The 13,585-nt window shown below is 41.4% G+C and overlaps 1 protein-coding gene across 1 annotated transcript in view; it reads right to left on the reverse strand.

Annotated features, from left to right (window-relative positions):
• LMAN1 (lectin, mannose binding 1) overlaps nt 1-13,191 on the reverse strand; it is a 31,102-nt gene extending 17,911 nt beyond the window's left edge. Inside the window, exons 1-5 of the mRNA XM_006139940.3 lie at nt 12,919-13,191; nt 5,835-5,989; nt 5,646-5,753; nt 4,255-4,316; nt 3,035-3,134 (exon numbers count right to left, since the gene is read on the reverse strand). Coding sequence (XP_006140002.1) covers nt 3,035-3,134; nt 4,255-4,316; nt 5,646-5,753; nt 5,835-5,989; nt 12,919-13,156 — 663 coding nt within the window. The 5' untranslated portion in view covers nt 13,157-13,191. The remainder of the gene's footprint in view (nt 1-3,034; nt 3,135-4,254; nt 4,317-5,645; nt 5,754-5,834; nt 5,990-12,918) is intronic.
• Between the last annotated feature and the right edge of the window lie 394 nt (nt 13,192-13,585).

Genomic DNA, 13,585 nt, shown 5'->3' on the forward strand with positions numbered 1-13,585 from the left:
TGCGCTCGCCAGACAGACAGAGAGAGACATAGAGACAGAAAGCGAGAAATCACCCCCCAGGGGAGATGGTCACGCCGCAATCCCCTCTCCTCCACTCTCCTCTCGGGATCTTGGGCACGCACACACACGCGCCCGGCGTGAGTTTTAAGCCACCAGGTCCGGGATGCGAACTGCGGTCGACCACGTGGGAGTCCAGTGACATAGCCATTATGCCAACTGCTGGTTCCCTGGGGCTAAATTTTCAGATTAGGGATGCTCAACCTGTAATATTCCTATTTCAGTTTACATCATTTACAATCCTGTTCCATAGAGTCTTTCAAATCAGAATCAACATCAGTAAGATATTTGGCTTTGGCTATTAAAAAGATGGCAATTACATTATAACGTCAATACTAGAAACTTTCACCTTTTAGTATTTTTTCCCCTGATCCTAACAAACTGAAATCCATCAGGCTTTTTGTTGTCTAATTTTAATCACTTCCACCCCAACACATGAAAAAGAGAGGGAGGCAGAGGGAGGGGAAGGGAAGACAGGAATTTGTGACAGGGTCTTGCTGTGTCATGATGTTCCTGCCCCCACTTTTCGGTGAGCCAGGGTCACAGGCATACGCAATGGCGCCGTGTGCTTAGGCTGCCCCAGAACCGAACCTGCGCCTCCCATGCGGTTCCAGCTTTCAGGCATGTTATCACCTGTGTGTGAGCACAGTTGGGTCCTAATTTATTTATTATTTCTTTTAAAGGCTGTAACACAATCATTGAACTATGAGTTGGGGGGACATTAGGGCTGTGGTATAAGGTGTAGAAAAAATATGTCCACTGAGTAATGCCAGCAACATTTCTTTGAGATCATTAACAACTTCCCATTTTCACCTTATAGTTTCAAACCATTTTTAGGACTATTTCCGCCACCAACAGCATTTCTTGCTTCCCTCCGATGCAGAACAAGTGGGACAGGTTGAAGGTGCAAATACTGATTTAGTAAGCATTGCTGAGCACCTACCTTAGACACAGTATTAGGGACCATGAGAAATGTAGGATAGAATGCCTACCCTGAGAATTTGATAATCATATTTATAAGACGTGCTACATAAACATACAGTTAACTAGCAATTCAAGATGACACATCTCAAAGGGTAAACAAGGGGCCAACAGTTGCACAGCAGTAAAATGTCATGCTCTGCAAGGCTGACCCACATTGGCAGGGTTCTGGGTTCCTGTCTGGAGACCTCCCTGAACATGCCAGACACATGTGTATGTGCCCATGACCCAAAGCTGTCTGAAGCTGGGGGTGGACTGTGGCCTCAAGACTCTATTAGGGCTGCCTGTCTCTGTTTTTCTTGATCATAGAATAAATAAATATATAAACTTAGAATAAGCAAATAAAGTAACCACTACCATAGACCTAAATATAAAGCTAAAACTAGAAAACTTCTAGGGGCTAGATGGTGGTGCAGCAATAAAATGTGACATTCTTTGCACCAGTCTGTGGCCAGATGGTTGAGGTGGCTGGATCTCAGAGAGACGATGACATAGTTCAAGTCCCAGACTCAGTAGTTGGAAAAACATGCTGGCCACTTGCGTGCACGCCCAAAATCCTGAAAGGAGGAAGAAATGGAGGAGAAGAAAATGTATAAGCATGCCCTATGGGAGTGCTTTCTGGCTTTTCTCCTCTTTTTTCTGTCTGTCTCTGGCAAGCACATATGTTCTCTCACAAAAATTTTAAAAATTAAAACAAACCAGAAAAGATGTTCTTAGACCTCCCTGGATATCTGGGCAAGCACGAGCCCATGACCTGAAGCCGGCTGAAGCTGGGAGTGGATCATAGTGTAAAGACCCTGTTGGGCATGCGATCTCTGTCTCTCTTGTTCATGGAATAATTAAATAAAACTTAAAAAAACAAAACAAAACAAAAAAAAACACCCCCAAACTAAAAGACAAATAGGCATTAGAGAGAAAAAAACAAAAGAATTTAGGAGGGACAGATTATTACAAACTGATGTCTGGGAAATCTGATGGAAAAGGGATCTAAACTAGTGTGTCTGAGGCTGAAAATGATTCTGCCAAGCAGAGAGAGAAGGACAAGAGACTGGGAGAGCACACAAAAGTGACCCATGAAGCCACGTCCATGTGTCCAGCAAACCTAAAACAAGTACTCCAGATACTAGCTTTATGTCAGCATAGATGTTAGGTCAAAAATAATCCTATGGCCAAGCAGGTCTGAAGAACATGGGATGTAATAAAGGCGTATCTTTTTCTTTTTCTTTTTTTTAGAGGTTTTTGCTATAGGGCGCGTGCGCTCACCAGACAGAGAGGTAGAAAGCGAGAAATCATCTTCTAGGGGGGATGGTCATGCCACAATCCCTTCTCCTCCATTCTCCTCCCGGGATCTTGGGCATGCACGCACACGCGCCTGGTGTGAGTTTTAAGCCACAGGGTCCGGGACGCGAACCACGGTCAGTCGACTACGTGGGAGTCCAGCAACACAGCCATTATGCTAGCTGCTGGTCCCTCTTTTTCTTTTTATAAAGGGCCCTTTATAATGGAATCTTTAATGTACCAATACATACAGTAGTGCCCAATCTCATCTGACTAAGAAATCCTTTTTTAAGGACTCCATTTGCAGAGCTGCTGTTCTGGGAAATGCTGGGAGGGCTCAGAGCCTCACTACTTGGGTGATGTGGATGGCCTCACTGATCTTTGAACTCAGACGTGGGCCTGTGCTCACCATGGTTGGTAGTGGGGCTTTGCCATGTGACGGTAAATGTGACTTCCAATGACCCTAACAAAATTGTCTAATATGAATGATAAATACAGTGGAATTCAACCCTAAGTTAATCGTAATAGACTGGATACAATCTCTATTTTGAGATCTCAAAATTACCTTAGAGTTTGAGACTGAGTCAATATAAAGTGTGTCACAGAACTACCTTTCTTCCGGGTTTTAACAAGTGCAATTCATTTCTATCACAATTTCCAAATAAACAGTCACATTCAATATTGCTCATTTGATCATCACTACATGCACGTTACTTACTGTCAGTGTTCTCTGGTAGTATATAATCTTAGCCCGGACAGGATAGGGCTTATTACGAAAGTCCCTTTGGCAACTTGCTAAAGCTTGATTAGCACCATCACTATAGTATAAGAAAAAGGAAAATAAACAAGAAACTTAGAAAAGTTCTTTAATATTTAAAAACCCAGGAAAACTGCAACAGCATTAAGTTATGATAAAATCTTGGGATACCTCAAATTACTTAAGACACAAAGTTGACACACAAGTTTTTCCTGTAAGAACTGTAGGTAATATTAGGAGCCCAAGGCTACCATGAGCTGATGGAAATGGAAAGTTACACTATTCTTCCTTAGACCAGAGCAGTGGTTCTTCATAGAGCAGAATCAAAATCAAGCAGATTCCTAGATTCTACCCCAAGTCAACTGATATAGGAGCAAAAGGAGAGTCTGGACACCTGTATTTTAAATAGCTCCACTGGCCATTGTGATGAACTACCAGGGCCAAAAATCACCAAGGCAGGAAACAATAAACTGAAACATGGATTAAGTCATTTTCTTTACTCACTGATCAAAGCTAATTCTTACACAACATGCAAAAATTAAAAAATGTACATATGTAAAGTATATGCACTCTAGGTATGTGTTCGAACCTCTAAAACTACTGAGTGTGAAAAAAGCAGTATTAAGTTTGAGTAAGGTGGCATAAATTGCCTTACTCTTCACTCTAGTCAAGGATCAACTTTATTTTTAGAAGATCTTTTTAAAAAAGATGAAAAAGAATGCCCACTTTTATTGAGAGCCAGGGACATTTTATAAACCTTCAAACATAATGTTTAATTTCAGGTTAAATATAAACACATTTGGGGCCAGTAGATGGCATAGTGGTTAAGGCACTGGACCCCCACATGGCTAACCATGGTTTGAGTCCTGGACCTGAAGGCTTGCGTGTGTACTCTCTCTAACTCCCAAATGCATGAACCCTGTACCAAATAAAAATATTAATAAGTAATATTAAATAAATAATTCTTTAAAAAATATATAAAAAACACATTTTATGTTTGAAATCTGAGGAGGTCCACAGAAAGACCTTAAAACAGAATCAAATTAAAATAAAACCTTTCTACCAAGTTACCAAATACATCTCAAGAAAAATTTGGCAAGTGTTAGGATTTGAAACAATAAATTTCATAAGGTTTCCAGAGAGGTTGAAATCAGGAATAATGTAAAAAAACACAAACTTACTTTTGATGGTCATAATGTATCTGTCCATTGTTGCCTATAATTACTATAGCAGGATTATTTTTCTAAAAATAAAAAGAATGCATTTATTTTAAAGTCCTTAGTCTAAGAATTCTAGATCATTTTGATGTGCTATGAGGTTTCTTACATCTCAAAAATTCTAGGACTTAAAAATTTACAATAATATGGCCATGCATTGAAGTTATTAAAGTTCTCCTTTAAGTTTCTAATAATGACCCCTGAAAATCAGTAGCGGCCAAGCGGCTAAAAGGAGGATCATCCATCTGCTGAAGGGACAATCATCGGTCTGATCATCAGTTTTAAGGCTGTTCAACCACAAGTTAATGTCTCCAATAAGTTAAGTACACTTTGTTCTTAACTGTTTCAGGATAAATTATTCAGATGAATTGGCCTGATGGAAAGGAACGATTAACATATGAATGTGAGCTACTAGTAGCTAGGCACTTAGATGTTCTCAAACTGCTATGTCTTAACACTACTGGTTTCATTGCCTACATATAAAGACTCAGGCATGTCCATCAGATTAATTAAAAACACCACACAGGGACCCGGCAGATGGCATAATGGTTATGTCACCGGACTCCCATGTAGTCAATCACAGTTCGAGTCCTGGGCCCAGCGACTTAAAAACTCATGGCAGGCATATGTGCGTGTGTGCCCCAAACCCCAAGAGCAGAATGGAGAAGAAGGGATTGTGGCGTGGCCATCCCCCAGAAGGTGATTTCTCATTTTCTGTCTCTCTCCATCTGTCTCGGTGAGCGCATGTGCCCTATAGCAAAAATGTCTCAAAAAAACAAAAAACACCACCCAGGGCAGTTTGAGATTGGAGGTGGTACTGGTCATTGCAAAAGTCAGAATTAGGACTTCAGTATGACCTCAAGTTGGTGTGTGAACAGCTTTAAACTGATAGATTCTGTTACATCAAGACTAACTATAGTATTTGGGGACCAGCAGTTAGTGTAATGGCTATGTTGCTGGACTCCTACATAGGCAACCGCGGTTCAAGTCCCGGACCCAGTGACTTAAAACTCATGCCGGGCACTTGTGCTTGCGTGCCCAAGATCCCGAGAGGAGAAGAGACTGTGGCATGGCCATCCCCCCTGGGGGGGGGGTGATTTCTCCCTTTCCCCCCTGGGGGGGGGGGTGATTTCTCCCTTTCTGTCTCTCTCTGCCTTTCTGGCGAGTGTATGCGCCCTAAGACAAAAACCTATCCAAAAAAAAAAAGACTAACTGAAGTATTTAAAACTTAGTCTAGACAGTCCTCTATAATCAAACTGACAAGTGTTAAATATGCTATTTTTCTCACCACCTAACTCTGCTGACAGATATGTTAAAGTCAGATGACAATACTGACAATATATATATATATATACCTTTCCATCATTGTCAAAAGAATCGAAAAATATTCCAACACCATTCCACATATCTGCTGAGCCAAACACAGGGCCATCCAAGCCTTGATTTTCTGTATACCAAATTGCCTGAAAAAATAACAAGAGAACAGTTAGAGGCCAGTGGTACATGCATTGATAGGCATTTTCTAAGTTAAGAAATGATCGTACTAGGCCATCGGCTCCTATTCGACCTCTTCCTGTCACTCGAAATGTCACCTCCACTTCCCAGTTCTCAAAGGCTGCTTTTGTCTTTGTCCACACTGACCCTCTTTGGCTTTTTAATGATGGAGCTATTCGAATCTGATCTGAACTTGGAATAGCATCTAGAAGAGAAATCAGAGAAAAAAAGCTTTAAGTTATAATTAGGAAAAACTCAGTAACTCACCACTGAATTGGGCCATACAACTATTGAGACTGGAGGTGGTAGTGGTCATTGCAAAAGTCAGAATTAGGACTTCAGTATGACCTCAAGTTGGTGTGTGAATAGCTTTAAACTGATAGATTCTGTTACATCAAGACTAACTATAGTATTTGGGGACCAGCAGTTAGTGTAATGGCTATGTTGCTAGACTCCTACATAGGCAACCGCGGTTCAAGTCCCGGACCCAGTGACTTAAAACTCATGCCGGGCACTTGTGCTTGCATGCCCAAGATCCCGAGAGGAGAAGAGACTGTGGCATGGCCATCTCCCCTGGGGCGGGGGGTGATTTATCTCCCTGGGGGGGAGATAAAATTTTAGTTTACTAAGTCATATGGTAATTTTGTTAGGAAAAAAATTTCATGTTGACAGTTTGAATTTTAAAACTTCAGGAAGCTAATACCTCCCTTAACTGTTGCACAGTAAAACATTTCTGTGAAAACAAATAAATAAAGCTGCAACCATACATCAAAAATTCCAGGGGCAATGGAGGGAAGCAGAAAACTGGGACCCAAAGGCAAACTATCTGACTCAAAAATATTCTTTGTTGAATACCTCAAAAATTTCCATGTTCTTTAAAACCTGCAAAAAAATTTTTTTTAACCAGATTGCAAATGGTTAGATAGCTCACACTGTATGAAAAGAACACACCCCCTAGGAATCAAGAGATTGGTTCCTAGTCTCAGTTCATCCGTGTGACTTTGAGCAAATAATTCTCTTACTCTCTTAGGTTACCATATATGTTCACCTGTAGGGTGAATGAAGGGGCTGGGCTCAATCACTTCCATAAACATCCTCAAAGTTATATGTAAAATATTTTACATATACATCTTCTTCTAGGGAGAAGCAACTGAATTTCTATTGACTAAGCAGTTCTTCAGCTTCAGCAGATTCTCAGAGAAGATTCGATCCCTCAAATGGAGATTTGCATCTCTAGGTTAAGTTCAAGTTCCAGCTCTTACTAGTTCTTTGATCTTGGGTAACTTACTCTATTTCCCTAGCAACCTTATAGGTATCTCAGTGCCTCTATAATTACACACACATTAATGTGAGCTGTTTTTTTTTTTTTTCTATCAAACTAGATAATTATTTAAGCACCTCTCAGGCCTAAAATTTGGGCAATTTTAGCATATCCTCTCAGACATTAACCAGTTCTAAGTATCCATGCTATGAAAGAATAACAGTATTATCACTTTAAAGGTAGGAAAAACAGCCAAAAAGAAAAGCCGAGATACTTTAGTAAGATCAGTCGGTTTATCACCAGCACTCTCAAACACTCAGAGGCTGAAGGTGGGAGTTTTCATCATTACTACATATACAATCAGAAGACTCAGATGAGACTTTGATTTTTCTGCTACTCACTCATTATGTAAACTCTTCCAAGAACCTTCAACCTTCTGATTATCAGTTATTTCATTTACAAAACAGATAACACATGCCTTGCCGATTAAGGATCAAATAGAAGAATGAACATGAAAGAATTATGAACTATAAACATTACAAATGATCACTGTCTGCCCTTATGGACCCAAGATGTGTACTGACAATCCAAAAAGGGCATTAGAGCTAAGAACAGAAACATAAATGGTCTTAATTTGGAGGTGAATGTAAAGGGCTGTGTTTAAACTAGATTTAAAATTTCTTTTTAAAAAATTTCTCAGAAGATACATGCACTCCCCAGGGAAAGTGACCAAGAGAAGGAAAAACCACCCCATGGGGTGTGGTCAAGCCACAATCCTATCTCTTCCATTTCTCTCCATCCTATCTGAATTTTGGGCATGCATGTACCTGGTATGTTTTTAAAGCAACTGGGACCAGGATTCCAACCATGCCTTTAGCCATGTGGGATATGGATCCTTTAACCTCTAGGTCACGAGGCTGACCTGATCTTAAATTTTTTAATTTGTTAACTGTTTTCTAAAATGGATTGCAGAGCAAAATGTAAATAAAAAAATGATCAGTGAAGTTAAGATAAAATGAGACTATATATTACAGTGACAGTGAAAACAAGGGATATCCATAGGAGTGATCCAGGGTGAGTAGATAGTAAGTCAAAGCTAGAAAATGAATCCCTTTGTTTCAAAATCAGTCTAGCTACATTTTAATTCACTATGGAGTATTATCCTGATATTTCTGCAACAGACTAGCTTAGTTAAAGCTATGGTTGAACACCCCTGACAAAACTCATGTTGAAACTTAATTGCCATTGTAATAGTATCACACTCTTGGACTTGCTGGCCTCCAGAACTGTGAGCCAAATAAACTTCTTGTCTTCAGCAACAGAGGATTGGACTAAGAAAGTGGTTATGGCTCTGTAAAGAAAGTCTAAGTAACTAATCTGAGTAGCTGATTAACATTACTGCTTGGACCCAACACCAAGTGAAGTGAGAATCCATATGCATTTGAGGTGGGCCAGCCTTGCCCCTTTAACTGAAAAGCCTAAGCCTCTTCCCCAAACCTCTCCTTCTGGCCCAACACTGAACTAACACCAAGTGAGGCAGGAGAGTCTCTCCCTCTCCCTTTCTCTCAAAATTTTTCCCTTTTTTATATGTATTTTTTATAAATCTGTAAACACTGTCTTGTCTCTGACCTCTTCTTTCTCTGGCTAATTTCAGAATCCATATGCATCTGAGGTAGGCCTGGCCCTGCCCCTTTCACGCGGTATGCTTCATTTTTTTTTTTTAAAGAAATTGTTTTTTTCATTTTTCATTGTTTTCTCTCTCTCTTTTTTGTTTTGTTTTGTTTTTGGTCTTTTTTTCTTTTCTTTTACCTGACTTTCCCATCTTGTGTCTCAGCTTCCACACATGCAGTGTCTAGGCTGGTCTAGGTGCACCACAGCAGAACATCTAAATACTTTTATGGTCATAGAAAACTTCAACCCCCACTGAACTACAGAAAGGGAGAAACTCATCTTCATAAATCTGAATTTAAATCTTTGGATATCATGTTGTCAAAGACAGTAGTAGAGGAGAAATAGGCATAGAAGTACCTCACAGAAAAGTGAAGCATAAGCACTTATAGTAGCAAATTAGCCAAACAAATTAGCCAAACCTGAATATACCACCAAATGACTAAAAATCAGAGAAGAGAGACTGCACAGTGAGCAGCAGGGAGAAATACGGAGCTGCAGTAAGTGTGGCTCATCTCCTCCCACATACCTTGAATTCTCAGTTGAAAGCCTGCAGCTCAGCCCAGGTATACCTATTCCCAAAACACTGTGCAGCCTTTGTAATATCCAGTTCCATCTACAAAAGTGCTGGTTGCTTGATGAGGATCAGGGAAACGAAACAACAGAAATATTGCAGGCCATCTCCTCTGGCATGCCTCTAACAGTCAGAACTAACACCAAAAAAAAGTAGGATGTAACATATAATCCATGAAACGACCAGAAACCACTGAAGGGGTATAAGAAATACGGGAAACCAAGAATATATCTCTCCCCTAAGGAGAAAGAACAGTCCTTCATCATACGCAGACTGTACAATGGAACTTGTGGAAATGTCAGATAAAGAACAAATCTAAGAGAAATGCAAGAGATGAGAGCCAACAAACTCCAGAAGATATAGGAGAAAAGAGACAATGGGTTCCAGGAGGTGAGGAAGTTCTTGTATGATCTCAAAGAGGAAATACATACCATAAAAAAGAATCAGACGGAACTGTTAGAGATGAAGGCTGTAATACAGGAAATCAAACTGTCTCTTGAAAGCATTAAAAGCAGATTAGAGCATGCAGAAGATTGAATCTCAGATGTAGAATACAGAATCTCTGACCTAGAAAAATTCGCCAGAAAGACAGAGAAAATACCTCCCCCATGAGAATAATATATGTGTAATACTAGTACCATTAGATGCCCTAACATCCAGATAATCAATATCCAAGAAGGTGAAGAAACTAGGGCATTGATAATCTACCCCATGAAATCCTGCAAGAAAACTTTCCAAATCTAGAAAGGCATTCAAATATCCAGACCCAAGAAATACATAGGACCCCACATAGAATCAATCCAAGAAAATCTTCTCCAACGTACATCACAGGCAGATTGACCAAATCCACAGACAGAGATAAGATACTAAAATGGTCAGAAACAATGTGAGCAAGGAGAGAATGGGAAAATATATTCAAAGTACTAAGTGAAAAACAATTCAAACAAAGAATACTATATCCAGCACGATTATCCTTCATGTGAGAAAACCCCAAAACATTCTCAGATAAACAAAACCTGAAGGAATTTACCAATGCCAGACCAGCTCTTGGAGAAGTTCTGAAGGGAGTGCTATACCAGGAAAACTAGTCAGACAGAAATAAGAGAACAAAAAAATGACCAAGAAAGCCTTATTTAACAGTAAGGACAAGTTTGGCAATATCAATAATAATGTTGAATGTTAACTTCCAGGATTTAAGAGGAGACATCAAATCACAGTAACACTATAAATTCAACAAGAGGGATTACATAGACAGAACTGGTAAAATAGAATTCTATCACTTTTGTCTAAAACATTACTGATTTTCTTCTTTGTTTTCCAGATTTAAGGATTTGGGGTTTGAGTTATTGATAGGTTCAGTGATTTGTAAAATAAATAAATAAATAAAATAAAATAAAGATTTTAATTTTATTTATTCATTCAAAATTAAAAAAAAAATTGAGACACACACACACACACACACACACACACAGAGAGAGAGAGAGAGAGAGAGAGAGAGAGAGAGAGAGAGAGAGCGCGCGCAAGCCACCAGGTCTAGGACTCAAACCATGGTCAGCCATGTGGGAGTAACCACCACGCCACCTGCTAGTCCTCGCTCCAAAAAAAGTTTTAATTGAATAACTTTTCTCCCTTCCTGACACCTGTGCAATTGGAAAATATTTGTGAGCATTCTTATTTTGTCACAGAATGGTTATTTGCATGAGTTCAATAATACAAATAGTACCTGTTGCTTTGTATCAGAAATTGAATTCTTATGGGACTTTTTGCAAATAACAGACCAAATTAAGACTAACCTAATTTTTTTTTTTTGCAAGTAAGTTAGATTATATTTCTCTTTAGTAAAAGGGGGAATGGAGAGAGAAAACATGTTTCAGTAGAAAATTGCAGTGCACTTGTCACTAGATTCTAGCTTTGACTGTATTTTTAGTTTAAGATCTTTTGTGAATCAAAAATGTGGGGAAAAAATGTTTAGCATGGAAGGGAGGGGGAGGGAAAAGGGAAGGAAAAAACAAATAAAACTGCTTAACTGACAAAAAAAATGAGAAGCTATTTGTTGATGATAATGTATTTAGTAATATCTTTGTCTTGACTGACATGCATGGTATTTGTACTTGGAAAAAGAAATATTGTACACTGAAAGACATGATTAAATATAAATAAGTCAGAAAAGTAAAAATAAAAACAAAGTCCTAATTGGCTGATGTGGCATGTGTGAGCCAGTGGGAGAGGTGACAGAGAGATAGAAAGTGAAAAAATCCATCACCATTACTGTAAAATTCATCATTCCAAAAAGAAGAGACAAACAAACAAAAAACCCCAAACTTGTGTTCAGTATCCTTGGCATTATCTCTGTGTCACCTTGATTAAAAAAAAAAAGCCCAGTAATTTATGCCCTTGCCCAGTGGGCACAGAAATGCCTGCTGAGTAACAAAATAATGTGCACCCTACTTCAAATACTTGATGACTTTGGTCATTAAGTTAATCTGAAATTTATATCTTATAATTATACATTAATTTGAGGGGAATGGCCCTTCCTAAAAGAGTGTTTTCCTAGTCAAGAATTACTTTCTAGAAATGAAACATTTGTTTCAAGAATTGGACAATCCCAAACAAGCCTTATATAAACGATTGCTTAATTGTACATAAAGATGGACTTCAAATTGCCAGAGCTTCTCGTTCATATAAAGGCATTTGTCACTTGTTTCAAAGAGTGTATCTGATGGTCAGTGAACAGAGTTTATGGCATGCCAAGTGCTCGGGCTTATTCCTTAGTCAGCAGTGACACATCAGCACTAAAAAGGGCAAATGTGTTTTCTTTCACATAGGTAAATGCAAGGCTCTCTTATCTATCAGAGTGTCAAACACATGAAGCAGAGGTCATTTCGATTAGCTCTCAAAACAGTTTTTAAAGGGGCCGAGCATATAATGCTATTCTTAGTCTCGGGTTCAGAAACAATCAATACCCCAAAAATATATCCCTTCTCCCACTAACTAAAAGAGTGTGACTATAAAGTTACATAATGTGTCGATACAAGAGAAACAGATCAAGGACCACATCAAGTCACTAAGAGAGGCAAATTTAAAGTGCAGTTCCAACAGCTGAAGAATGTCTGCCGACACCAAGACTTAAATTACTCCGAGACCAATCTATGCCATCTCTGGAGCCGTCAAACTGTAGCATCAAATTCCTGCTAACACCGGAGAGAAGCAAGCAGCGCGGGGAAGGCGTAAAGGAGGCAGGGAGGCTGCTAAACTGGTCTCGGACAGGGATGGCTGGCGGTGGGGGACGTGTCCCCTAGAGACGTGGCGTTAGGGTGAAACGTGATGCCTAGAAGTGAGTTTGAGTGTTACGAAGCGTAGGGAGTAACAAAACACCTCTAGATCAAATGGAAAGTAACAATAAGATCACAGAACGAAAGACAAGAGGGGGGCAGTGGACCCGGCGGCCGGAGCTTCGCGGGCCGGAGGGGACCCGAAGGAGGAGCTGCCCAGAGGGTCCCCTCCACAGTTAGGACAGCGTGCAGCGCCCGGAACGAACCCTAGCACACCCAGGCATCGGTGGATTGGGGATGAAGAGGCGGCGGCGGAAGGCGGGGAGGGACCCGGACCCCCGCCCTCGGCCCCGGCTTACTCCCCGCGTGGGCCCAGAAGGGCACGGTCCCGTCGCTTTGCACCAGGTGCGGCCCCTTGAAGCTGTATTTGTACTCGAAACGGCGATGTGGCTGCGCGGCCGGGGTACCCGCGACGCCGGCGGCTGCAGGGTGGCCTCCCATGCCGTCGCCTCCGCCCAACCGGCTGAGCGACAGGAGCAGGGCGCAGAGAAACGGCCGAGCTCCGGCCTGGAGACCCCTTTGCCAGGAGCCCGCCATCTTGGATTCTGGGACGCGGAGGCCGGCGGGCGAAGGAGGGGCGCCGAGGGCTGCGGATGGCCAACATGGCGCTCGCTGATTGGCGGAGCCCGGGGGACCCCGAGGGCAAGGGGTGAGGCCCGCCCCCGGCCTCCGCTACCCGAGCGGCCCGGGAGTCAGGAGCAACTGTGGGCGGGGCCACGGGAAGGGGCGGGGCTCGGGGACGACGCGGCCCGCCCACTCCTTGAGTCCCAGGTCGGGCGGGAAAAGCGGCTCCGACCTTCCTTTCACACGTGGGAGGGAGTGCAGGAGCAGCGGACCGTGCCTACCCGCAGGGCACTTTCTCCTGCCCCTAAACATACCTTCGGGGAGAAAATGGCAAGCCCTAAGATTTGGGGACCCAGCCTGAAACAAACCTTTCCAGGATGGGAAGAAAGGCATTGCTTTTGC

The sequence above is a fragment of the Tupaia chinensis genome, unplaced genomic scaffold (genome assembly GCF_000334495.1).
Source record: "Tupaia chinensis unplaced genomic scaffold, TupChi_1.0 Scaffold000012_1, whole genome shotgun sequence".
Taxonomy (NCBI): Eukaryota; Metazoa; Chordata; class Mammalia; order Scandentia; family Tupaiidae; genus Tupaia; species Tupaia belangeri.